We start from the raw sequence: 27,844 nt of genomic DNA, 5'->3' as shown, positions 1-27,844 counted from the left end.
AGCCGAATAGATTAGTTTCTAATGGCTACCCATATTACGATTTAAATTTATGTCTCCAAGTGGTCCGAAAGTGCATTTGCACTATCGCTTAAGTGCTTCAATTATTCAGAACACCATTACATCCACCATTTGGGCAAGAAGTTAAGGCAAACCAATCCTTCGCCATTGTGCCCAAAAGTGGTTCTAGAATAGTTTATTTTATTGCCTGACTGATATAGAATTTAATTATTATTTTTAGCGTTATTTAAAGGCGGCATATTGCACCGACCAGCATTCTCTAATTTGAAAAGTATGGTCCAATAAATTCCCTAATAATTAATAAATTAAATCCGCTTAGCACCAGTTAAATTTTATTTACGGGATAATTCAATTTTGGCCCACTAATAATATTAAATTAATCACTTTTTGCGACAAGGCATAAATTTCCAGCCTAAAAACATATCCGTTTGTTGCACTTTATTTTTTTAGTTTTATTCATTAAAATGCGTAAATAGGCCGATTTGTCATAAAATATTCCGACCAATTGATTGGAAAACTGATTGGAAGTGTCATCCAAAAAAAGTCTTAAAAGCAATCATTATACGAGCCGATCCTTAACTTTCGAAGCCATTCTAAGGCTACATCAAAGACCTGGAGAGTGCTTATCTCTAAATTAAAATCTGGACTAAGTTTGCTCTAAAAACCATAGCTCTTTTTTAATGGTGCCAGCACTTGTTCCCCTTTAAACACTTTGAAGAGAGGGAATCATTTCCCTAGGCCATGTGGTCTAAATCTGGAAATAATGCCACCGCTTAGTGGAAGGAAAATAGAATTGACAACGCTGCTACATTTCCCAATACTTTGTAGAATAGGCAACCAATTTAACCTGTCCGATCTGACCAGTGAAGATCATATGCCGGTGTTGTCATAGGCGTGATTTGATTTTTTGCTTCTCATATGTCTGCTTATTCTCGAATCAAGTGATAAAATCAAAGATTATAGAGGAAATTTTTAATTGCGAAACTACAGAAAAATCATTGGCGTAGCTGATTTTCAAAGGAACAGAGAGAGCGCAACCACTGAAACAAACCCGGCATTCTTAACGCGAGCACTCGACTCGGGGTTGCCAAATGTATAATTATTTCCTTAAATACTTCTTTCATTGGGCGTTCAGTTTTATGGTTTGTTTATTAGCTTTATGGGGGATTATTTACTTGCCTCGATTCCTCCGTTGCGTGCCCCTGTTCGATCCTAAATTAAATTGGAAACAAAGTTTATTGAGGAAAGAATTGCTTCAATATCAGCAAAGCTTCGAAACAGCTGTTGGAGGGGTAAAAAACAACAATTTTTCTTCGATAACTCTAAACTAGATTTAATTAAACGGACACCAATTAAATCTTCCCAAGCCCCTTTTGTCGCCCCTCCTTGACAAATGAGGCACTGATTCGATGCGGCGAAATCAAAGGAAGCAATCGTCTCTTATATGCATCTCTGACGAGAAAATAACGTAACAAGAGCACTAATTTATGTCGGCATTTCGTTCAAAAAGTTAGAGCAATTTTAGTGGAATGCCGGCAATTATTTATCATGTCCATTTCTTCTACGTCATTAGTATTTCCGATATTTCCACACGATAATAGCCATCGAAACGGCAAAAAAATGTCAACTTTTCAGAACTTCAATAACGTTCGATAGCTGTCGAAGTCGAGGATCGAAAAAACCTGCACCGATTGCGAAAAAATTACCGAATTCTCCACTGGCACCGCAGGCTTGATGCGAACGTCTTGGATGCCGGAATTCGCCATTAATGGATAGCTATTTATTAAACTGCCGATTCAACCAGCCACAATGCTCAAACTGGACTCTGTTCGATACCCTTAAAGCCTAATTGATAGACAACTACCGATACATCTCTGATAGCTCCGAACGCCTGGGCGTTGCCAGATTCATTATTAATCCGTTAAGTATCAGTTTTTTTAAATGAATCTTCTGTTGTTTCAGGTCTCATGGATCCGCAAAAGAGATTTGCATATCCTCACTTCCAGTATCCACACCTATACCGGAGATGGCCGGTTTAACGTCCGGCATCCAGAACACTCTGACGACTGGGACTTGCGGATAGAATACGTGCAGAAACGGGACGCAGGAGTTTACGAATGTCAAGTAAATACTGAGCCTAAAATCAGCTTGCCCATACTGCTGAATGTCGATGGTAAGTACCTAATGGTTCTCTAAAGTGGGATAAAAGGGAAGCTCCTTATCGGAGAGCTCGTCAGCCTCATTTGCACAATCGGAACGGATTCTTTGCTCGTTCTTATAGTTTTCGGGCCGATAATGTGGAGTTTCCGCTAACTTTGACAAATCAGACAAGTCGCTATCTATATCTGACCCCTATTTGTCAAAGTGCGCTTGAATAAGTTTTTCGAGATGGCGAGTAACTTCTTTTGCTCGGGAGCGATTTGTTTTCGTTATGATAACAATCGTTAGACGTAAATGAATAGATACCTTTTTTTCTGGATAACTGCGGTTGGGCAGGAGAACTAGAACAGGGATAATGATGATTGACCCCCGACTGCGACCAGCTAGCCCCACTTCTGACAAAATGGTTATCTCTCTTGGCAACACTGCTTCGTACCTATAGGTTTTACCAACACACCCCCGGTTGGATACGCCACCGCACCCGTCATGGTGCGCTGTTGCCGGCTGTACTGAAATATCCTCAATCACCCAGTTCTTCAGCTTACTGCAACCCTGTTAGGGCTAACTTATTTCAATTAGTGCATGCTTCGATAGTTATTTTTGTTCCGCCACATGTTTCTTCTCTCTGTACTGACTTTTTTGTTGCAGACTTGAATTCTCTTGCCGCCACACACCACGATTCAAGAATACGAAAAGGTACACGTTTGTTGCTAGAACTGACACTTGCTGCATGCTTTTGAGTTCGCTGGGAAACCTGATGGATAAGTTAGGGACAGCTGTTTCCAAGTTAATTTTCTCATAGTACAATTATTGCATTCCGGCCGGCATCTGGGCAAACTAATAATAAGCAAAGGCCATGGAAAACGGCTTTGCTGGCATCTCACGTCCAGAAGAGATAAAATCCACGGACACAATCGAATTGTTATGGAACTTCGTTCTTCCATATTCGATTTGGGCAATAATTTCCATGCTTCTCCACGTCCTCCATACTAAACCGGCCTTCTTGGACGTTTAATGGCCTCTACGAGTGATAACTTTGAATTTAACTCGCCCCTCGGATAAAAAAACCCGATTCTTGCGCTGTGTGTGGCTTTGCCAGAGAAACTTCCCTTTAAAACTCGCTAAATTTCCAATGTAACACCGGCAACTATTTACAATTTCCTTTCAACAATAAAACTATTCCGCCGTCAAGTTAAAACCCTGCAAACTTTGAGAAGTTAAGAAATTACCTAACTCGTAGATAAAGCCCCGGATAAAGCCCCGTTTAATTTTCTAGTTTAAAGTTCAGAAAAGCGAGACTTTAAGTCCGAGTTTCCCTTTGCTGCAGGTATTAGCGGATTCGAAAATTATTATGGAGTGATAATTATAGCTTCAGTTTCAGTTGCAACGGGAGGAGCGATAACGGAATGGAGGATTTTGCGGTCTTGCCCGCTAAGGAATGTTAATTAGTCGGATTAGTTGTGGCAAATCCATTAGGCGCATTTTAGTAGCCTTTGAGCTGGTGGTGCAAATTAGGGGGATGCGATTGTAGGAAGTGAACATTTGCATTGGCAGCTACGGCGGCAGGTCTCGCCTACAAAAATCCCCGCTTTACGTGAACGCAGCTAACGACAGGAGCACAGAAGAACAGGTTGAAGTTAAATTAAATAACCACGCCATAATTCCCGGTATTTCTCTCAGTTCGGAATCGTGGTAATTTAATTAACCTAAGTAACTGTTATTTTCCCTTTAATTCCGGAAAATTAGCGAGTTCCGAGGGCTCTGAATCAATCCTTTATTTCGGGAAGATACCTCGAAGGGGTTAACAAATAGATTGTGTCGGTTGTTTAAACCCAAGGTGATATTAGAAAAGTTCCATCGCTATTTCTGGCCGAGTTTAACTTGATATAGCTGCGTAGGTTTAACCTGAGGGTCCTAATAAGTTGAGAGGGAATGTATATAAGGCTTAGACAAATTTCCTGCTATTTATAAAAGCTTAGAGGCAAGCCCTGTAGACTCACTAATAAATTTTATTGCAGCCACTTTGAGCATTAATACATGCTTCAGGGAAATTTAGTGCCACTTAGGCATTACCTCCAAAGTTGAATCAAATTACGTAACTAGTTTTCGTAGAATTTTGAACTCGTTTTAATTAAAATCAGCGGTGGTTTCAAACCCTGCTCTCTGTTAATTCATTACAGGAAAAAATCAACAAAAATTTAATTACGAGAAATTCCGCTGCGGAAACACGGCAACGATGCAAGGCCTCCTAATGCGTTTTGTGCAATTACGTATAGGCAACCAGGATCGCACTACTGAGCATCGTAATGGCTGGCAATTAATGCCGCGTTGCCTTTTATGTTTGAAGCAATCAAAAGTTTAATTTTTCTCTTTCCCCTTAACGTACGAAAAACGCATAATCTGATCAACGCCAGGAAATTAAATAATCATAATTGAAAACCTGGGCCTAAATAAGCGACGGTAATGTTAACAACTGGGAGACACTAAGTGTTTTCTCGACAAAATGGGGAATGCACCGTTTTCAGCCTTTTTGCTTGAATCTGGTAACAATTGGAATTTCTCATTTTCTCTAACGTAAAAGTTGCATGTTTCGTCTGTTTACCGACAGATCTTCCGCTCCTTTTCCCCGATATTTCATTGCCGAAGCACGGCAAACGTGTGTGTCCTTCCTATTCACGCATTGTTCATGCAGCTACACGTAGGCAAACCCACCCTCCTCATTCACGCCTCTCGGGCCAGAGTTACTTAAAGTTCAATTTTTTTAAATTCACTTCGTGTCGGGTTTTTCTTATTCCGAACGACGTAAATATTAATTATCTGCAACAATTTACATCTGGTAACATGAAACGCACTTTGCGAGTCATGAAACGTTTATTCCGGATGAAATATTCGTACTTTGCGTGCCGGCTTGCATTGCATGATATTTTTTTACTTCCAGATGCCCAGGCTAGTATTGCAGGGCCTAGGGAGATTTTCGTGAAAAAGGGCAGCACCATATCCCTCACTTGCATCGTCAATGTCCACTCCACACCCCCTTCCTCAGTTTTATGGTAAGGCTTTCGATTAGAGCGCTGCAGGGGTTGCGAGGATTTCTGCTTCAGGTATCACGGGCACTCGGTGGTGGACTTCGACTCGCCCAGGGGAGGGATCAGCCTTGAAACTGAGAAAACTGAAGCAGGCACCACGAGTAAGCTTCTAGTGACCAAAGCCCGGATTGAAGACACTGGAAACTACACTTGCATGCCGTCCAATGCCAGTCCAGCTTCAGCTTCGGTTCACGTACTCAATGGTGAGCTAGTTATATATGAACTACATTTTTTGCATCCAATATTAAAACTCCAATCTCCTCGGGGTTAATCCGATAGAAAACACCTTCATATACCAGACGGAAACCCACTTCTTTGCGGTGAAATCTCATTACAAGGCCTTAATACATTTTAGATATAAGGGGAGCGATCAAAACTTTCCCCCAGATGTTCCAATAAGCTCCGATATGGTTTTTATTATACGGTTTCCTTCGCACTTGTTCCAGGTATCCTTTGATTGGATGGGGAGTTTTCGAGTATAGTTTAAGTGCTTCTAGGCGATTTTTGTGCCTAGAAGGCCAACTTAATTGAGTAGGGCAGCCGTCCTATTAAGAGGGATAACGACAGCCATTAATTTTTAACAATTAGGCGCAAGCTGCAATAAAAGCACCATAACAGTAAATAAGATCTGCTCTTTTGCTTTGTTTTGTTTTCATTTATGGCCATTTCCCGATAAAATTAAAAGGGTATAACAAGACGAATATGGCTATTTTGTCTTCCGGCATAGAAAGCCGCATCACAGTCGGTCTCCCACGTATGTAACTACTACACAGAATGTAATTTTCCGTTCGCTGTTAAAAATTTCCATTACAAGGGTTAAGATTAAATACGTGAGCTTTAGGCACTTGAACGGAAAGCTCATATTTTGCGCTGGGAAACCAAACTTTGAACGACTAAATTTAGTTCCAGTAGACCTTACATAAAGTGCAAACAAACTTCAGGGTGCACGTGGCTTCGCATTTTTATTGTATGTTTATCCAGCTTCTGCTGGGTTATAGACAAATGTAGGTCATGTTCAATTAACACGTAACACACTCAAATCTTCACTTGAAATATCAAATGCATGATTGATGATGACCACTTTTAATGAAGCCCATGCATTTGTTAGCAACAGGTGTCGCCCTTTCGCTCTCTTATTTTGAATTAAATAGCAATTTTTTTCAAAAATTTCTCCAATGTTCGAGTGATCAACCACCCAGAAAATTGCTCATCCAAAATAAGTTCATTTTCCTGGTGAGAATTTTTCAAAATTTGTCATCTTTAGTGGATTTTAAATACTATTTCTGGAGGGTATCCTAATAGACCATGCTATGCCACTGTCTCTGCTTGGATTCCCATAAAAATGTTACCAATTATTGCCCATATCTAGATGATGATTATCCCTGAAAATACTGGTCCAGCCAGTTTATTTCTCCGGCCAGAATTTTCCAATCTTGAAAAGCATTTTAAATGCTATTTGTGGAGTATCCAAGTGAACCCCGGATTCGTCATTATTTCTCCATAAAGTATCACTTAAATTTTACTAATTATGGTTAGATAATGATTGTCCCCGAAAATTATTGACCCAGCACATTTGTGCTTTAAGCTTGCAACCAGATTGATCTAGGATTCGTGGCCAGCTCTCTCATTTAAGTTCCAATCTCCATATGAAAATGGATCAATTGGTATTTGAATAATTGAGTGTTTAAGTGGGAACGTATAGGACGACCAAATTACCTTCTCAAAATTCGAAAATATTGACAAATAGGGGTTTTTGCATTTTCTGAACAAAATGGCGAACGGAAATTGGTTTTTGTGATTTTTAATTCAAACCCGCCATTTTCTCAGACGTTTTCAGTTTCACTAAACATAGAAAACCAACAGTGTCAATAATGAATTCTTCACTTTTGAACTTCCCCTTACAGGTGAACATCCAGCTGCGATGCAAACGAGCAGTGGTCAACACTGCATCCCCTTTATCTCAGTTTGTATGCTCATGGTCCTGATGATCGTCGGCAGATGATCACCCCACCTGCGCCCCTTCTAAATAAATCTAAGTAAAGATGTGCAAAGCAAAAATATACTGTGTGATTTCTAATCGGCTGTTTAGCAATGAACTTTTTAAGTGTACAGAGTCTTTTGTATAAATTGAGTTAGATGAGTAATAATTTAGCACAGGGTAATCTAATGGTGAATTGATGAAAGGGTAGTCTTTTGTATATGAACATGGCCCGGTTGTGCATTTTCGACTTGAACTTTACTTGAAATTAGGCTCAGAATGGTGTAACAGGATATACACTGGAGCTTGAAGTTTGGGCGGGGTTTAAGCCGTAGCGGTGCAACCAGGCCTAAGGTCATAATAATAATCAAACTACTAATGCATGTTTCTTATATTAATAATAAAGCGAGTGACAATTTGAGGACTTCTATTACTGAAGTAGGTCAAAGGAAATGAGTGCGGTGCTAAAAGACACAAAGCGATGATGTGGCGTCCATAAAACTTATTTTTCTTTAGTTTTGGTTTGTCAGAAGAGTACAGACTTTATAAGAGTTGAATCATAGGCATCTTCCCTCAACTGAAACCACTGCACAGCGCATAGTACCACTAAAACTAACATAGAGATGTCTTCATGTATCATACTAATTTATTGACTTTTATCAGTGTAGATATTATGGTGTTACTAAATTTTTACTGTTTAAATAGTTTCTTTGTAAATACCTTTTTTTAAATGTAAATAAACCCCTATAGAAATCTATGTACGTTAAGTAACGAATCAAAAAGACATACTTACTACCAACCTACTTTATCAATCATCTGTAAACGTTTGTAAATACAATTTAGAGTAAAACCATAGTTAAAAGTTGGATTTAGTTTTATTTCGAAGATCACAACTCGGCTTCCTCCTCACACGGATACTCCTTCACTACGGCAATCCCCGGTTTCTTGTCTATCAGCAACTTCCTATTCTCGCAATCGAAGATGCAGTTATTGTTGTAAGTCTTTCCATCGGAACCACATACTGGCTCGTAGGTTCTGGGACAGGTACAGTAAGCCTCGATGCTAACCAGGGACTCCTTTTCATCCTCCTCAATTGCATTTTTCTGCTTATTCAGGACCTCTTTATCAGGAAGATCTTGTATGTAGCTGCGCTTCTTCGCGGGCTTCACTGAGTCTTCTTCAAAGTCTTCATCGTACGAGACCACTAAATTTAGCGCTACTGCTAAAAAAATGACCCGCATTACTAAGTGTTTCATGTTAGTGGCTTCAACCGTTATTGATGCAATGATAGTCTGGGGCAGATAAGGATGCTCCTCACTCGACCTAATCGCCTGATTGATTTACGACTTTACAGAACATGCTCCCATCAAAGGCATTATCTTAATCTTTTATAATCCGATATATATTCGATAAAAACCGGAACGAACATCAAACATTGTCGATTTTATCAGTTATCATCAGCCAAAATGAAGTGGTTCCTGCCTCTGTTCCTTCTCGTAACTTTGAGCTGCAGCCTCCAGGCAGCTCAACAAATTGATCAAGACTTATGCATTTGTCCAATGAACTATGAACCGTTGTGCGCATCGGACGGACACACCTACAGCAATCCGTGTTTGCTGGACTGCGAAGTAGTCAAGCAAAAAGCCAGGGGGATCGAGACACTTACAATGGTCAGAGCTGGGACTTGCGAGGACTTGTAAGCGGAATTATGCATATTGATTGATTATTGGGCTAAAGGAATATATTTGTGCATTATAATGGAGAGGGTTTTTGTTGGGTCAAAGTGAGGGCCGTCCTGCAGTAAGTTATTATCAGTTAAGCGGTTGTTCACCCTTAAAATTGTTGGTCGGGCAGGTTTATTTTGTTTATCAGAATTTTCTAAACTTCGTGAGACTTTAAAGGCGATTATCGCTTTACTGCAATGAGTAACATAGTTACTTGAAAGATGAGGTTTGCCCAATTATAAACCACACATATATAATAAATGTGATTATTCACCTAGAAAATGATTCAGGCCTAATTTCTTACAGGTTTCTTTGTTGCAATTTCCCTTGGTATTAGCAAAATAAGACTCTCCTACGCCACTGCTTGAAAGTGTGGAGTTTTGTTAAGTCTCATTTGAATCCATGCCATTGCTTCGTAAAGAATTAATTTATTAATGGCCAATTTCCCATAAGAGCAAAAGGGTGAGAGAGTGCTGTGATTGAACAAGTGAAAAAGGGACAGTTACATTGAGTTATTCAGAATAGCGACAAAAGTTACTGTTTTGTAATGGATTTTTTACCAGAACAAACATCTCAAAGTTAAAGAAAAATTAAAACTTTTTCCTTTGATACAGGTTTAGGAACTTCAAAGCCCCTTTGGTGCCTATGGAATGAATAAAAAAATTGAATTTCTCTTTAACTTTAATTAAGCAAGGGTGGCACCATCTAAGATGTAACTTTGACAGCAACATCCATGACCAACTTAATAAACGTTTATTAAATCGAAAATTATTACTAATTAATCAGTTGCCTTCTGAACAAAATGGCGAATGCGCATCTTCCTCAATCTGCTAACTGGAAATTTTTAACCACATTTATACCGCTATTTTCCAGAGCGAGCCTTAAGATTGCCTCCTATAGTAAAATTAATAAATTTGGATAAATTCCCTTGCCTAAAAAGCGCAATATTGATACAAGAAAAAGGCGAATTCGAAGGCCGATAAATCCATCGCAAAAACTGAAATCTCTAAGCTGGATTAGCCGGATTTAACCCCCGACGTAAGCCCTCCATATTTATGTAAAATAATTATTAAATACCCAATCAGTCTCTCATTTATCATAAGATAAGACTGGCATCAAAGGATTAACTGACTTCACTTTATAACCGAGCAAATCGAATTTTAAAACGTTTTAAACCGAAAATCGGCAACAGCGCCACTCGGGTTGTATCTAGGTGATTAATGACTCCACTGAGCTTAACTTCCAACGTGGCTAAATCCTCTTACAAAAGGGGTTTGTGCTTTTTCTCCGGGGGTTTAGCGCATAGGATTTCTTTATTTTTGGTTGACGGTCGTATCACACACACAACCGGAACGATTCACTATCTCCAAAGCTGTCCCGATAGCAAAACAGCTTTCCCGGAAAGGGAAAAAGCTCGGTAAATCGCCCTTTCATTACCTCACCTACTCAAAATGCAAACTTTCTCGTCCTAATGAAGCATCGGAAGCATTAATCCCTATATAAAGTCGTGCAGTTTATGGCAAAATGGGAAGAGCCTTTCAGGGTATTAACATATATATTTTCGGATCTCCGGTTTTACTTTTTCCTTTAATCAATGCTTTATGGGCTGATAGCGGAATGGCGTTCCTTTAGCTGAGGATCTAATAGACTGATATGAAGTGTAGGAAGCTCAATGAATTTGTATTTATTTATTGGGAATCAAGCTGCAATCGAGCAGATAATTTCGACGATGCTTTCAAAGCTGCAGCCGGTGCAGAACTCTGAAATGCTCTCAATTTGCACTGAAAAACAACTGTTTTGGTAAATATAAAATTCCAGATAAAAATTGTTTTAGAAAATTGAATGTCCTTCAGAGAGAGGCTCTGAGGAAAGGGCTGGAGGTCGCAATGTTGTTGCCCTATAGAGGTCACAGAAGGTACACAGACTCATTATCATCATCATCATCATCATCATCATCATCATTACCATAAAATATGAAATGGCGATTATACAGTGTATTCATTTGAAAATTTACCACCCCAAGTATTGTAAAAACGTAAATACGTACAACATAAAAGTACTGAGTAGGTGGCCTTTTAGAATGCGAGGGGGAACACTTTTGCCCACATTATCAATAGTCACCCCTTGCCACCCTGCTGCCCTAACTTGGAAATTTTAAATGGCACCCCCCACCGAGTTGCACCTTACATTAAAGGTAATTAAAAGTACAGAATATCGGTGCATTAAGAAACTCGATTTATCAAAGCGTTTTCGAAAAATGACGGAAAAACGAAAGAAAACTCAATTTAATGATAGTTATCAATGAGGCTAAAAGCATCAACTTACCCGTGGCAAATGTGTAAGAAAAACGTTTTTAGGCTTGTAACCTTATTACATTTAGGTCACTAGATGTTCATAATGATTTCCATTTTGTGTTAAATACAAATACAATCTGCTTTCAAATGCCTGTCAGAGCCTTTGAAAAGTGTCTCTAGTTCTGGTTCAACGTTCTGCGGTTGTGCGGTTTTTTGGTTCATCAATGTCTTCAGGATCTGATTTATAAACAACTGATTTAAAATGACACCAAAAGAAAAAAATCAGGAGGCATTAAATCAGGAAATCTTGAAGGTCGTTCAGTTGTTTCTCTTTTGCCAATCCGTCTACCTGGAAATCGTCCATCAAGCCATTGTCGTATCGGTATGACATAATGTGGCGGTGCTCCGTCTTGTTCAAATTGAAAAATATTTTTGTTGAGTAGATAATCGCCGTTGTGATCTCCTTGCGTAGCTTCGGTTTCTACTATGATCAATTGTCTCTTCTCGCATATTGAGGTGTAATTCACCATCAAGCTTACCATCGATGGATAATGGTCCAATTACAGTATCTCCTAATATTCCAGCCCATGCATTAACTTTTTGAGACCACTGAGTACTCCTGAAAAATATGAGGATTTTGGTCGCATCAATAACGACAATTCTGCTTGTTAACAAAACCATTTAAATAAAATGTGCACTCGTAAGAGAAACAGATATTTTTAACAAGATTTGGGGTAGTGGCAATTAGGGCTGTCACGCTTTCACAAAACTCAGTCCAACGATCGGGATCATCCTCAGCTAGTACCTGATAAATTTGCATTTTACACGGGCGAAACTTGTGTATTTTCGTCACTTTTACAATAGGACCAATTGAAATTCCAGTTTGACAAGACACTTTTCTAATTGATGTGGTTGGTTCAGCCACAAATTGCCCCAACACTTCAATTGTTGCAGCCTCATTCAATACTCTCGTTAAATTTCTTTTTCAACTAGCTACCGATTCTATGGTTGTAAATTAAAAAAAAAAAAAGTTGCTTCATGTAGATTTGAAAAATATTTTCGTGAGGGCATTTTTCGTTGAAAACCTTAACGGTCTGCTGAGGGGATTGGTTATTCTTACCATATATTAAATCAATTTCTACTCTTTTTACAGAAGATACCATGTTAATCAAAATATTAATATTACACATTTTCACACCATTTAACAAATATTAAACGGCAAAATCTTTGTAAAATGGGTTTCTGTTCGAAAATGATGAATGAAATGTATCCCACCTAATAAAAAACATTTATTTATTTACTTGTTGATCAGAAAAGAATGCTAAAAAATCTGGGAAGTTCGGAAAATTTTTTGCATGTATTTGAAATCGTGATATCAGTTTTCCCTTGATTTTTCGAAAACGCTTTGCCAAATCGAGTTTCTTAATGCACCGACACTCTTTACTTTTAATTACCTTTAATATGAGGTGCAACTCGGTTGGGGTGCCATTTAAAATTTTCAAGTTGGGGTAGCGGGGTGGCTATTAGGCTTAAGCGAATAATGGCAAAAGAGTTCCCCCTTCCGATCTGGAAGACCACCTCACTCAGTACCTTCGTATGTATTTCCGTTTTTACGATATCTGGGGTGGCAAGTTCAAATGAACGCACTGTATTTATGCGAACAATACATTCCTGATCATCCGCCCGTCCAAAAACGCTCAGCCTTCCATAAGAATGGAGAGGACACACGCGATGCCTCCCAGCAATCCTGCACAAGTCGTAGCTATTAACAAGACTGTGCCTCAAAGCGCCCTCACCCCCTCAAGGGGCAATCTGCACTTTTTTCTGCACACTCAACCCTTGCAACCCCTAGTTACCACACCATCCACCCCATATCCGTTCATCACGTGGTAATTATGCGAAACCAACTCCCGCCTGTCTATGATCTCCATGGCTTCGTTCGGGGCATGGAAATATATCTGGGAAAGTAAACTCATTTGCCGGGAAAATAAATTCTTTTGCAAAATTCCCCTGAGCAAACAGCAATCCCGAGCTTTGAAAGAATAATTTGCTAGTTGCAGGAAATTTACGAACTTACGTATGTTCGTCCATCATTGGAATGCTGCGGCTTTTTGAGCGTGGACAAGAGCACTTGACCCGCAATGAAATAGATTGCTTTATTAGCCTTGGAAAGATGAGAATGAATGAAATAGCTATGGAAGCTTCCATTCCAAATTCGGCTTATCCACTGCCACTATCACAGGCTCTCCTTTGTAGTGCCTGTGTATTTTAATACTTGAGGAGCACCACGATGTTTCAGAAACTCCCGCGGTGACCCAAAAAACTTTAAAAAAATTCCATTGGAAATTCTTTCATGGGGAACTATGTACTTAAGGGTGTTTATTGAGGATGCTTCGAGACTGCTTGAGGTTTCTTTGCATGAATTTCCATGTTCCTTGGTAATACATTATATTGTTGGCTCACTAGTGGGGCCTGAGGTTGCGTGTTTGTTAACTATATAGTTATTGAGTCATTACCATAATTTCGAGGTTTTACCGGATTAACACGGTTTTTGCCACATGCAAGCGCAAGTGGAATTCTCTGGCTAATTGGCGTTAATGCACGTGCCAACGTATATTAAGACTGGAGCCATTGCAAGAGTGCAATGCTGAGATTGATGACGGAGATTACCTACGTACAAATAGGCCTAATTAGAGGGACAAAAAATGAATTTCTTTAATTAGCTTACAAACAGTTCACGCTAAGAGCAAAAAGGTGAGCATATCCGGGATTCATCAAACAGAGGAGAGATAGCTACACTCAGTATAAAAAAGGTATTTTGTACTGAAAAGCACCCAATTCGGAACTGCTCAAAGAGACTCACAAAGGATCCAACTTTGCCCTTTGTTGAAGTTTTAATTACTTCTAAACTTCTTTGGTTAATTTAGGCCCGGTTTTTCAAACTCCGGGTAACTTTGCCAGCAAGATAATTTCCAGAGACATAACGGGATCAGATCAGAGCACTGGTTCAATTCCCCAAACATCATCTTGCCGGTAAGGTTGCCAGCAGTTTGAAAAATCGGGCTTTACAGTGATAAATTCAAAATTTTAATTTTCTCTAGTTCAAATTAGGTCTCAGCAACATGGCCAACTTGCCCATTCAATTCCAGGATTCCAAAATTAATTATCGTTAATTATATTGAATTTAAGGTTACAAGAGCGAGAAAAATTAATCGCGCGTTTGGAGGATTTAATGTTTCAGCAGAAATGTCTGGGTTAATTAATTCACTGCACGAAGAGAGATAATGGTTCTAGAGCCTTCTGGTTGAAATGGTGAATGCGCTACCTTGAGGCACTGTCTGAATTAAAAAAGCATCACTCTAAACCACCTACGTCGATTTGGATTTAGATGTTGGTAGGTCATTTATTGGAGACACCTTGAGCTAGTCTTTGAGGTTCGTTTGTACGTTATAATGTCATTAACTAGACCCTCTATGTCGGTTTAAATATTGAGTAAACAGAGCTAAATTATTTATTGAGAGCTGTGCATAATTTCGAGGTTTTACCGGATTAACACGGTTTTTGCCACATACAAGCATAACTGCAATTCTGCCTAATTTGCCTTAATACACGTGCCACCGTATATCCTAGGCGTATGCACACAATTCGCAAAGTTTAATTTGCACTTGAGACTGGATCCATTATAGCAGTAATTATTACTGTTTGTAGAGCAGTTGCACTTTGCTCTTCTGCACTCCTAATGTTGATTATGATAGTAAAAGACTGAGAATATGTAGGGACAAATAATAGAGTTGTGTGGATTAAAGCTAAACTGCTAATTTCACGCTCGCATAAGAGTTGATCGGAACGCAGCAATAATAGATATATGGAACTGGGAAATCCGGATTGGCGAAATAAACAGTCCGAGGGTATATTTTACGTAACAATCAAATCCTAATGGCAGACTCCATGCCCCAAATTGTCAATTTGACCCAATAATGCAAATTTTCGTACCGAATGTAAAGCAGATATTTGCATACGACTGTGTTTGCTCATGGCCATAATTGTTTGTTTAAACAAAGATTGGCTCCGATTGATTGGGAGTAAAAACAGTCTAGAGCTTTAATACAGCAATTTGTTTAGACTTTTTATTTACATTAATAACGTTTAATCAGTCTTTACAGTAGCACCATTGAGGCCACCAGCGACAAAACAATCGCGGACCCTAAAAAGGACGAAGGGACCGCCTTGGAAAGGCCTGGAAAGTCGCGCTGCATCGCTTCTGATGATTCGGCTTCAACAATCACCAACTTAATAGAGTCCTTTTTAACTGAGGGTTGTAGGCAGGTGTACACCCCACTATCCTGCCAAGTGACATATTGAAACCTCAGGATGCTGTGAACGGTACCTGTTGTTTTGTTTTGGGAGGTTTCAATGGAGACTCTTGCTAAACCATTCTGAAAACGCTCTAGGGAATAAGTACCTAAGTCCACCACCTGAACTAACCTGTGATTGAATTTGAGTGTCTTCCAACAACCACCACACCTGCAAGTTAACCCTCTTGGAGTGGACTGACGAAAATATCTCGCAGGTCATCAGAAATGAAGACCCATGTTGGACGAAAGCTTCTCGAGGGCCTTGAATCTGGGCATGGCCCAGCCATTTGGAATGAGTATTGTCGCTACCCATTTCTGGAAAATGTTTCAAAGTAATTTAAGGATCACTGAAACGGTCTCAAATAAACACCAATGTATCGGCAGTAAAGGGGATCGATTGTTTGCCTTTCACAGTACTTAAATCCCCATTTATGTTTTCTTTCCTGGCCGTAAAACTGGGGTATGATATTGTTTATACACGCGGCAGTGTTTACAGTTCCTGTTTATATTGTTTTGGCAACAATTTTTAAACAGTAGAAAGAGACATTTTAATCCTTAATAGTGGAGTGTTTGAACCGTCAAAGCTCTTGAATATGAACGGGATTCCCAAATTTCCAGAGGTCCTGCCTAGTTATTATTCAATTGATTTAGCGCCATCTACGAGAGCGTGCTCGAACATCAGTACCCATTGGCGCAAAAAACAATCGCAAAATTTTGTTATTTTTGCTAATGTTATGAAAATAGTAACAAAGAGGGCGTCACCGTCTACAGACTACTGTAACATTTCATCAAGAGTCGGTGGGTATCATAAAGGTTCTATTCTATGGAACCCAGTGACGATTATTCGGTTCATCATCAATTATGAAATAACTGAATTTTGAGCAAAGATACCCCTCAGATTTCAGAATTGGTATCAACTTAAAACGTTCCATCATGGGACAAAAAGCCCTTGCGGTGCTGCACCATTTCCTCGTTTCGTCAGTAAGAAAATTCACTTTTCCCAATCGCAGAGCGAAACTTATCTTTCCCACTTTAATTACTTCTATACGAATTTCGCTGTTTTTATGGAGTGGAGGACGTCCCGCAAAAAAGTCAATTAGTTTTTCAATAATTAGATCTGGAAACCCTCCAAGGATGTGTCCAATTTAATCGTCAAATTCCCCCAGAGAACCGTTCCGGTTGTTATTTTCTACCCTTATACTTCAAAAAGTCACCTTTGATATATTTGCACGGCTCGTTTGGTTGTTTTTTCCCCATTTTTACTCACTTGATACGGTTAATTTGTAGGCCAAACTCAATTTTGGTTCGGTGTTCACCTGACATTCGTACTGTCCTGTGTCGTCAGCTTTGACTCCACGTATCCTCAGCCCCCAAAAGTCCTCGTTACTCACTGAGTGAACCACCTCGAACCTGTAGTCGCTGGCAAAGGCATGAGAGCCTGAGGTGAGAATGTGGACATCTCTCATCCTGATCCAGGAAACCTAGAGGAATTGATTTTCTACTTGGATTATTCGAAATGATTTAATTTGGACACGTACAATTTTTTCATGACTTAAGTTCCTAACTGTGCATGGAATGATTACAGTCTGGCCCTCAATGGCCTCGATGTCTCTGGTGGAAATGTCATCGAAATAGGCAGATTTTCCTGAAATTTACTGCACTTAAAATTTCCCTGTTGTTTTACATAAATCAAATCCCCCTTTAGACGCCTTCTTTCGGAACAAATTTATCACTTTTTTCAAGATAATTAAAACCGAATTGTATTCAGTCGTCAGTAATTTGTAATCGTTTTTGTTCTTTTTTGCCAAGAGCCCAAGTTTTTTAGAAGAAGTATATCAGATAACAAATGGAAAACGAATGGTAAATCAGACTTATAAATAAATCAGAAGAGACGTTGAAATAAAGCGTTACTGGCGGAATTGAACGTCGAGGGGGCATCAAACTCATAAAAAAAGAGAAAGTGAAAGGAAATTTAATAAAGAAATATTAAACAGAGACTTAGGTCTAATATATTCAGGAAGCCCTTATGAAGTATTATCATAAATAGGCTATATTTTATGGCGCGAACAGGGGCGTTACATACGCAAATCTCCTCGAGATTTTACTACCCTTTCACTACCCACACAGACTGCAAACGTCGCCAGAATCTCTCAAAAAATGCCACAACTTTATGCGGTTAATCGTAAAATCAGTTTGTGCTAGATTTACACCATGGGACTAAAGGGTTTACAAGGCCACTACGTCCATGGTTTTCTAGACTTTTATGAGCATAGGACATAACAATGTAAAGTGGCGCGCCGCATGCCAGTTACAACTTGAAAGTTTTTAATATATTTTACGTCTTCTCTTTTTCTGCACAGCTTGATACTCCTACATAAGCGGGGAGCGAAGAGGAATCCAAAACAATGTGCATTCAGTATTTTTAGAAAACTCAATAAGCCATCGAACGCGAGGAATGCAAAATAGGCCCACTTATTAAACGAAAACAGACCGACATTCACCGGATGCAATCAGGATGCCCAGTTTTAAAACTACTCTTATTGCTTTTGCCTAAACAAACTGGATGATAGTATCGGATTCCGCTGATATTCAAAATTCCTGAAACCGTATGGATATGGCCGATGTGTTTTTGGGGATTTCACGAAATCCGCAACGTTGTTGAAAGGATTTCTATACTTAAAACTTTGAGAAAACGAACGTGAAGGAAATTTTTACATTAATTTGTAAAAAGCACTTGAAATTTTTCATTTTTATTTAAAGCTTTCTTGCCCTAATGGTGAACGAAAGGTGTACTATAATCGACACCAAATGGGAATCCCTCATTTTCGATGCAGAAATCAGGGAATCCAGAGCACATTGTCTAACATTACATTCTAAACAAAGGGCCTACCTGCAACAGAGTGAACAAGAAGGTTTACTTAAAAACTAAAAATTACAGTCAGAATACAAATTCATGGTGGAACAAAGCATTTGCAGCTCTTCCAGCAGCCTTTAGGTAAGTCCGTTGCGCTATAATGAATATGTTAATGCTTTTGAAGAGTTTCTGTATAGAGATCACACATCTCCAATGCTGGAACAGCAACTTTAGATTCGTCTTTTGTGCCTGCCTTCGTTCCACGCGCGCAGTTCGGGAATCAACAGACCGTGCTAAGTGTTCGTCTATCGTAGTTTTAGCTAATGTTGACTCTGAGATAGTGCTTGTTATCTTTCTTTTAAATTTTCTTCTGATGGAAAACTTGCATCTTTTTGCTATCAGCAATTCTGCTGCATATTTCCTAAGTCTCCTCAGTTCCCCGATACTCAGATAACCCACGATGTTCCAATCGGTCTTTGCAAGATTGTACGGTGTTGTTGTGTCCCCTCAAAGACCACAATTTCCCCTCTAATCAATATTAACTCATTGAAATATTCTTTTTAATCCGTAATTGATATTCTGATGACAAAAAAAACGGCATTAGTAACCTTTCACGGCTCACCTGGCATGGGAGAAAGTTCTGAGACCGCCCTTGAAATAAATCTCATTATTTATGCGTAATATCTTAAGGAACCTGGAGCTAATTTATGCGAAATTACCCTCTCGAAGTTTTCATTTATGAAATATGACCTAAATTTTTTGGGGACTTCTTGTTTAACTTGCGCAGAATTAATTATGATTCATTATGGTACCGATCAAGTGGTTTTAGCGGTTAATTTCAACCGTGGAGCAGCGGCACATCCGACTGCAGCCCCGTTTCTCTGGATTACGTCTGCTTGCCACGAGTAAATTAAGCGAAGAGGAAAAAAGGCACGTTAATTAAGTTATTCAATGAAAGTGTCACATAAATTCTATTAGGCTCTAGATGAAAAGGAATTTAAAAAGCATCAGGCTCGATGAAATTAACGCATGTTTCCAGGGCGAGGATCTCTGAAAGAATTGGAGGAAATATATTAACAGCTCAATTAGTGTTGGCTATGGGGCTTTATGATCCAGGGCAATTAGTTAACGTATAAATAGATAACATCATTTTCAGTCAATCATGCTTCGCGTAGCCATGATCCGAATGGAGCCAGTCTAATTTTAGGAGGAGGTTTTGCAGTGTCAGGTCCAATTCTTGTCCCTACATTTGTTACGAACCCTCGGATACTCAGCGACACAACATCCCTCCGAAAATCGGACAATCAGCGGGCAATTCATCTTAATAAAGTAAACTAAACCTAATAAAACCAAAGCAAGAGCGAAAATAACACCCCGAGAAACATTTATTAAAATAGCCACGTCGTTGGTCTTTATGTGGTGCTTTTAAGGGTGCGAAAGGCAATAAAAGGAAATATTAAGGGTTGCATTGTGCCTCCGTGCTCGAGGGAATAAAATAAGAATATAAAGGTTCGACTTGCTGTAGGTACAGTTCTAAGCCGTGTACAATAAAATAAAATTTACATATGAAAGGGTTCCTTTAGGAGATATCCACGCAAAGGACGTCAAAAATATCCCCGAGGGGATGTTTGTGTTTGGGAGGCTTCAGCGAGTTGAACTAACTACTTCGGGGCGAATCAGTGTTAAATTAGTATCGAACAGGTATGTCCCAAGAAGGTTCGTTCCGAAACATGATTTAAACTTGTGCACTTCCACATTTACATATTTAAAAAGTAATTCAGCCGCGAAAGATTAAAACTTTACCCAGCACCGAAACAAAAGGTAAAATATGCATATTTACTGGTTTAAGCTTCAGAGCTTAAATACAGCTTTGGCGAGGTCTAAAGGGATCTGCGTGTGGATAGGATGGAAAGCACTAATTTATATTTGCATGTGTACTATGTATTAACTCTTTTAGCGAGCTTATTGTCTGTAGTTCCCCAAAGCTGCGCTCTCTCATCGGCATTAACCCGAACTACTAATTCTAGAACTTACAATAAATCATCAATTTATTACCGGGAGAGCTTTTAATAAGCCCCAGGCAATAAATAAACTATCTGACCGTAAAAACTCCCATTCTAAATACGTTTAGCTGCAGGCCAGGTGTATTTTTTTAATTAATGATACACCCAATCGTTTTGACACCTTGATTTAGCACCCCCCCAGGAATTACATGGCAACTCATCCCCTAATCGAATCAGACCGTAAAAAAAGAAAATATGTAAATTGGATGATTTCGGGCACCACTGTTTCGACTCTTAATCTTGATTAAATCTTCCTTTAAAAAAATGAGAGTCATTTTCAAGGTAAATCCTCTCCAATCGCAATAAGAGCATTATCAGCGATAGCCCTTAGCCATAACAGCCCTGTAGTGGAACACCTGACCCTTTAAATTTTGTATAGAACAGACGTTCTCCACAGGTAGTTTATCAATGTTTGCGGTAATAGGGGCATGAGGCACAAAGGGCGTCTTCCATTACCTCATTTTCTCTAGGGAATAGATAGGATCTTACCCCATTGGCGGAATCTATTAGCCACCTATTGGGGATGTGGATTCGAAACGAAAAAATGGGAAAATGTCCCAATGCGGGGTTAAACACTGAAGGGTTAAATTATTGAAGCTGCAAATGCCTGCTGATGTAAAACTCCTGAAATGAAAATCTTTGCGGCTCAAATAGCCGCAAGATTTCAGTTTTATGTTGCCATAGGGCGGAAGATAAACGCATATGTTGTATCATCCAAGGGGTGGTTAATGGAACCATAACATTTATTACTATCAGGGGGTGTGTTAGCTTAATTATAATAGGGCTGTTAAACTTTCAGCTCATGAAAATGTCAGCATTCATAGCGTGTTTATATGTACGTAGTCGGTCGTTTTTTGCGCGCCTTATGTGACCTAAATTGAGCAACCTCCAGTGATTTGAAAAAAAATTATTGAGTGATCTAAATCACTGGAACCCGTTCCTTCAGTGAAACCGATCTAGCGATTCAAAAAAACAGTCAAACCATTTTTTCAGTAGCGCCAATCACCTGGTACCCGATTCTCCACTGAGGAATTCTCAATCCTTATTCTGTGGAGAAGAATGCTGTTGCTTTGGGAAATGACGGAAAAGTGACACACTACGTTGTAAATTGCGGGATTGGTATAACAGACCATTTTGACGTCATTCTCCGGAAATATTCTGGTCCCCAGGTTCAAGAATATGGCCTCTGGATGTCAGAAAGTTCTCTGAGGAATAACGTTACAATGACGTAGGTTTATTGAATTCCTAGACGCCGACGCAGTTTTGATTGGCAACTTTGACGTGTCTCTCTGGTGAGTGTCTACTCCGCAGGAGCCGTCAAAGTGACTGTCCATGGCAACTCCGCCATTTACAAGGCAGGGCGTCATTCTTATGGCATTTCGCGAGAACGCTCTACTCCCCCGAATCAAAAATAGGTACAGAACCAGGCCAAAGTGTAAACATATACAGGGTGTTTCCCAAGCATGCGGCGCAGCTTTAAGACAAAGGGACAACCAGCAAGGGCGTTTGACGTCAGTGGGCCGCAGCAAACGTCGGTTCGTATCATCACAGCAGGTACCAGTCCATCCAATTCAATGCCCTACAACCTCAACCTGAACTAACAGGTTAGTAAACTTAAGGAATAACTTGGGAATTTCTCTGAAATTTGGGTTGACTGGCATTCCAATTTTATACGTTTTTCGTTTCATAAAAGTTATAAAACCCTGTTGAGAGGGAGATAGAGAAGTGTTTATTTAATAAAATTGGCAAAAATGCGACCATAAATTCCATCGCAAAAGACAATGGAACGCCACCATTGAGTTATAAAAAAGGACCGTTTAACTATATTTAGTCGCAAAAACTCGGGAAATAAATCTTCCGGCTCTTTCAAATAGGATTTCATGCCGCCTAAAATAAAGTTACATGAAATTTACATTTTACGTTTTACATAGAAAGGGCGGCTTTTCTTTTGTGTTTGCCCCGTTGGTTCTGCAGTTACGTTCCGTTCTATCTCCTCATATTTTTTTAACGGCCCTGAGGACTTCTTCAGGATGGTACATTATCCCAAGTGCAGCCACACAAACGCCGAGTCCCCGATTCCTCCTAATTTCATACTTTTAAGTTCAATATCGTGTAGTTATTTATAAGAGCACGGAACAATCGTGAGGATCCAATTTATCTCTGGGACAATCGCTTTGAAATGACTTGAGAAAGCAATAAAAACAAATCAACCCTCGGGATTTGGCAGTTGACCAACTATTTAGATCCAGAAAGCGTAATTACAGCATTGTGATATGATTTACAAAAAGCACGTCTGGCCGTACACTTGCTCCACCAATCAAGAACGCGCCATGTTAATTAGCAGAGCGAAAATTAAGCTCGAAACTAATGTCTTTTGGCTCCCGGTGGCGCTTGTACTCGTATTTTTAGAGAATTAATGCCAATGACACCATTGACTGAAGGACGATTAACAAGAGGTTTATTGGCGTCCATCAGCCGCTAATTTGGGAATCTCACCCACTGACACCTTTGCTATCGCTATAGATTTAAATTTAGGGGCCCCCCAATGGAGGAATAATATGCAAAACAGTCCTTGATAAAGGCCAGAAACAAAACTCACCGAGCACGTCCGTAGATGCAAAGGTAATACACAGAAAACACACAAGGGAGAACTCAAACTTGGGACTATACGGCACTCCAGCTACTCCATTTATTCTCCTCATATTTATATGTAGCAACAGTTCACTGAGGAATTATTTACTTAGTAATGTAGTTACATTTTGGCACAAGTTTCCCCTTAGTTTCAGATTATGCCATTGAAGATCGCTCAAATTTCCCCTTTGAGGCCCCGTTGCTGCTTTGACCAGCGGACGTCTGTAGCTGACCCCTGCAAAAAAGAGTTTCATCCATAAACTGCCGTTTGTATGATACAGTAAACCGAGTAATTTCAGTCAACATCAGATGAATTTCCATATATCTGAAGCTGTTTTGCTTTAAGCCATTTGCATTTATTTTCTCTTAAATTATCTGCAGTTAGATTTGAAGGAGAATAATGCAGCCACTCCGGAGGAATTGAGAATATCCACCCTGCTTTGATAAGAGGGTTGCAACTGCAACGACCTGCATTATACTTTGTTTACTTGGGAAAGCGGATTTTAGTTATATATTTTCTAGGAGAGTTGTATAGAGAAAGTTTCCCAATTTACTTTGCATGGAAGTTTGTCTTGCTATTACGTGTTGATCTGTGATCCCCTAAATTGGTAATGAATTAAGTATGATAAAGCGGTATTGTCACGCTAGATTTCGAGGCTTTTATGGCCTACTGCTTTCTGTAATAATCAACGTAAAATCTTCGGAACAGCAACAATCCAAATTCAGTCAAAAAACCTAGAAAAAGAGCGAAACTTAATCAGTTATTAATGAATCAAATCGACGTTTTTAATGATTCATATGCAGCAGCCACCACGGCGCCATGCAAGCACCTGACATGTCTCGTAGAGGGCGCCTCATTATTTTGTTTGCATTGTACCTAATTTAGGCAACCAGCAGTGACACTATACAACTAAAAATAGCAATTTCTTCATGTCCAGCAATTTCGCAAATTTGGTTCTTAAAATCAACCTAAAGCAATAAGAAACATAAAAAGGTGTTAACCGTTCAGGCGCGACGGTTTATTGGTACTTTTCGGCTCGTAAAAAGTTTCCAGATATCGGTTATGTGTTGCTTTAGCTGTAACTGAAGGTATTTGGGTATTTTATTTGGGGAAAATTGAAGTGTGTCGGGGGAAGTGGCGGATCCAGAATCTTCTGGGGAGGAGAAAAAAAAAGTGCATTTTGAAAGAGTCACAATGGTCTGTAAATTGAAAATACAGAAAGCCTGGAATTGAAATCCCTTCTTCTAACCCCCAAATGCGCAAATTTCCCCAAAATCAGCTTAAACGTCCAATGCCGCCTATCTATTTATAACTAAAAAATCCGGCTTCCAAATACTAATCGGAATCGCACTGAGGTGGCCTAAAAACCCACATTTTCTACACATATAGTAGGATAACTTAAAACGCAATAATGTATCAAAATCCAGTTAAAAAAATGAAAAACCAAACAAAACATTTATTAATTCCTAACGATTAAAATCAATGTTTTTAATGACTCTGATGCAGCAGCCATCTTGACGCCATATCAAGTACCTGACGCGCCCCGCAGAGGGCGCCCCATTTCCTTTCTATTGTACCTTAATCTAGGCCACTAGTGATGACCCTGTATTGATAACAATAGTAATTTATACATGTTCAGTGACAATTTCGCAAATGTGGCACTTAAAATCAATTTAAAAGCAATAAGAAACACAAGAACCTGTTAACCGTTCAGGCGCGACGGTTTATTGGTGCCTTTCAGCTGCTCGTAAAAAGTTTCCAGATATCGGTTATGTGTGGCTTTAGCTGTAACTGAAGGTATCTGGAGATTTTATTTAAGGAAAATTGATATGTGTCGCGGGCAGTGGCGGCCCATGGTTCCTTACAAAAGGGACAAAAAAATACAAATCTTTTTTTGGGCGGTGAAACTGGCGGAAAGAATGTTTGCAATCGGAACCCTTTTCTGCACCCGGCAAGTGCTAAAATTCCCCCAAAATCGACTTAAATGTGCAGTGCCCTCCGAACTGGCCCAAAAACCTAAATTTGCTAGATATATAATAGAACGATTTAAAACTCAATAATGGGGCTTTGTGACGTTCCGTGGAAACCCCTATCTCTAATAATCAGGAAATTACAGGCCTCGAAAGGTAACGTAAGCTCTTCGCACTTTTCCCCACGAGATTGATAAAACTTGGCTGAGATTTTCGCACAGGAAAATCGCATAGATTAAAGCTACAGGTGAAAATCTGAAACTTAAGAATGCTCCAAGGGCCGAATTAGAACGTGGCGTTAATCCTTTTAAATTTTCCGCCAAAAGCAAAAAAACTGAGCACTTTAACTTAGACCACAGTATCTCAAGAACGGTAAGAACTATTGGCTTCAAGGGAGGGAAACGCGCAGCTTTTACTTTATAAAAACCCCGCCTGGTTCTGTCAATCCCCGAAAATCCGCGTATCTTCCTCAATAGACACAAAACTCACCCTCAAAAGGCAACTCAGCCGGCAGCGGATTTATCGACAGTTCCCACAAAACTCTTCAGCACTCAAAATGGGGTTGGTACGAGAAAAAGCGACACAAAAACTCGTACAACAAAACCGCACAAACTCCGAAAGTTTAAAGTTAGTGTTGATAGCTAACGCTGCTCTATCCCGAGCCGTCTTTCAAAGTTATAATTCTCTCTATTGTTTCGGACTGGAACGGCGAGAGCGCCCCGTATTGTAGCGATTCTTTTCGGTTTTAATGCGGGCAACACGTGCTACTAGTATGGCAGCTTATGGTGTGTTTCTAATTAATTTCGTATCTGGAAAGTTGGCTTTCAAAGTTTCCGGCATGTAGTTTCCAGTTTTGAGTCCAAACTGTCAGCAACTCGAAGCAAATGCGACGATTTTAAGGGAGAAATTGGGGAGAGACTCATGATAATATAGGGCTGATGATGGCTGATTAGGAATGAAACGTTTCGGTAGCAGTTGCAAGTTAAAGTCGAGGGCCAATTCTGAGCTAAAATGGTCCTTTTTGAGGCGCGAATTCAACATTGATGAAAAATATTTCAGCCCGTACTAAGGATGGATTGTCACTATGCACAATTCAATCTATATACCGGGTAACCCGAACCTCACGCTAATTGGGGGGTGTGACGAGGTTTTTTGTCTTTGAGAACTTTATACCCTCGGGGAGGTATTGTTTGAATTAATAAAATCGCGCGAGCAAAGGGGTGTCAACGTCGATCTGGGGGTTTAGAATTATACCGATGAAGTTTTGTCCAATTTAATGTATGTTTTCAATTTAGACACCCTGTATAAGCAACATCAGGTACTTCGAAGGCAATTTTGGTATGGATTGTTGACAATGAAAACATCACTTACTTTGCAAGCTGCAAAAACAGTTGTTTACGTTGGATCATTGTCAAGAAATAAATTAATTTTCATTGCAGCAGGTACGACGTGGATTATTCAGTGTCTTAAGCTAAATTTTAATAAATCTACATTCAAATCATAACAATGAGCTAATAAGGGAACATAAATTCAAAATAGTTCCCTGAAGAGCTTGTACCAGCGACAGCTAACAATGGGCAATAGGGGCAAATCGACGGGGTGCCATTTTAAAATTCGCTTTTGTTATGTCCGCGGCAACCTAAAAAGATTTCCTACGTCCGAATCATTTAACACAAAAAGGAGTAATGGACATTTGATGGCGTGGAATAAATATCCTTCATCCCTTTTAGGCTGTGGGCAACGGAAAAGCTACCCCATAAAAATAAATGTTGCTAAAAAATTAAACAGAATTGTGGAGGACGACCCAGTTACTTACATCTAATTCGGTGTCTTTTGTGGATTGATGTGCTCTTTTAGATCTCCGCTTTTTCATTTAAACTTTTATGTCTCTTTCTGCCATGCCATTCTTGCATACATTCACCGTTCGGTCACATGAAACTTATCAGATTAATCAATTTTCGAGCTCGACACTCTTACCCCAAATGTTTTTCATATTTTTATAAAAGTGTAGAAAAAATCACTTTGTCTGCTTTTGTATCTGATAATGTATCATACCGACCCATCAATAAGAACGTTTCGGCAATCGATTCGTTATATGGACCGAACCCTCAAAACATATCATTTATTTTATTTCCCCTTGAATGAAATATCTGTTGTGCTCGCCGAAGGCGTTAAAAAGGAAATTTTCCAAATGGCATGAGTGGCAAGGCTGTTTTCTTTCTCTTAAGTATGATTTGTTAAGGAATATCCAGTATAAAAATGAGGATTTTATTTATTTCCCACGTTGAGTGATCAATAGATCACAAATATGTATCAGGAGCATTATTAAAGATTTTGACTAAAAAAACTTTATACGAAAAAATATTTTTAAATTCATCAATGAATTCATTATTAATGCATAAACTAGAATTTCTTGATTAAATGGCGAATAAAAATAATCCCGACAACTCTTAATTTCATATTTTAGCTAGTTAGTTCATTTTCAGAAAATATGTAATAAATCCTTTTCAAAGCTTAAACAAATAGACACACTGAGGCAAATCTCGTTTACTTGGAAATAATCAGAAACTCAATAACGCAAAACCTATCAAGAGTCTGTAAAACACGTTTAAAACTTCGCCCTTAACGGGGCTGGTACATTGCTGAAAATCTACCTATCGAACCAGAATCGGTGTACATCTTTCTAAAATAAATTTCAATCAGGGATAAA

General features: G+C 39.3%; 2 protein-coding genes across 3 annotated transcripts in view; one reads left to right on the top strand and one right to left on the bottom strand.

Moving 5' to 3' along the window:
* LOC136413193 (zwei Ig domain protein zig-8-like) overlaps window positions 1-8,107 on the top strand; it is a 127,982-nt gene extending 119,875 nt beyond the window's left edge. Inside the window, exons 4-8 of one of the 2 annotated variants that reach the window (XM_066396585.1) lie at window positions 1,981-2,191; window positions 2,827-2,874; window positions 5,117-5,228; window positions 5,280-5,467; window positions 7,169-8,107. In XM_066396585.1, coding sequence (XP_066252682.1) covers window positions 1,981-2,191; window positions 2,827-2,874; window positions 5,117-5,228; window positions 5,280-5,467; window positions 7,169-7,266 — 657 coding nt within the window. In that variant the 3' untranslated portion in view covers window positions 7,267-8,107. The remainder of the gene's footprint in view (window positions 1-1,980; window positions 2,192-2,826; window positions 2,875-5,116; window positions 5,229-5,279; window positions 5,468-7,168) is intronic. The other variant, XM_066396586.1, reaches the window with a different exon arrangement.
* Window positions 8,108-14,710: 6,603 nt separating this feature from the next.
* LOC136413194 (zwei Ig domain protein zig-8-like) lies at window positions 14,711-26,112 on the bottom strand. The gene is made up of 6 exons (XM_066396587.1): window positions 25,624-26,112; window positions 23,132-23,398; window positions 17,154-17,260; window positions 16,883-17,096; window positions 15,746-15,930; window positions 14,711-15,696 (listed from the first exon to the last, which is right to left on the bottom strand). The coding sequence occupies exons 2-6, from the start codon at window positions 23,232-23,234 to the stop codon at window positions 15,418-15,420; spliced, it is 888 nt and encodes a 295-aa protein (XP_066252684.1). The 5' UTR covers window positions 23,235-23,398; window positions 25,624-26,112; the 3' UTR covers window positions 14,711-15,417.
* Window positions 26,113-27,844: the final 1,732 nt, after the last annotated feature.

This window comes from Euwallacea similis, chromosome 13 (assembly GCF_039881205.1).
Source record: "Euwallacea similis isolate ESF13 chromosome 13, ESF131.1, whole genome shotgun sequence".
Lineage (NCBI taxonomy): Eukaryota > Metazoa > Arthropoda > Insecta > Coleoptera > Curculionidae > Euwallacea > Euwallacea similis.
Note: the sequence above shows the minus strand (reverse complement) of the source record. Positions and strands in the feature narration are given on the sequence as shown.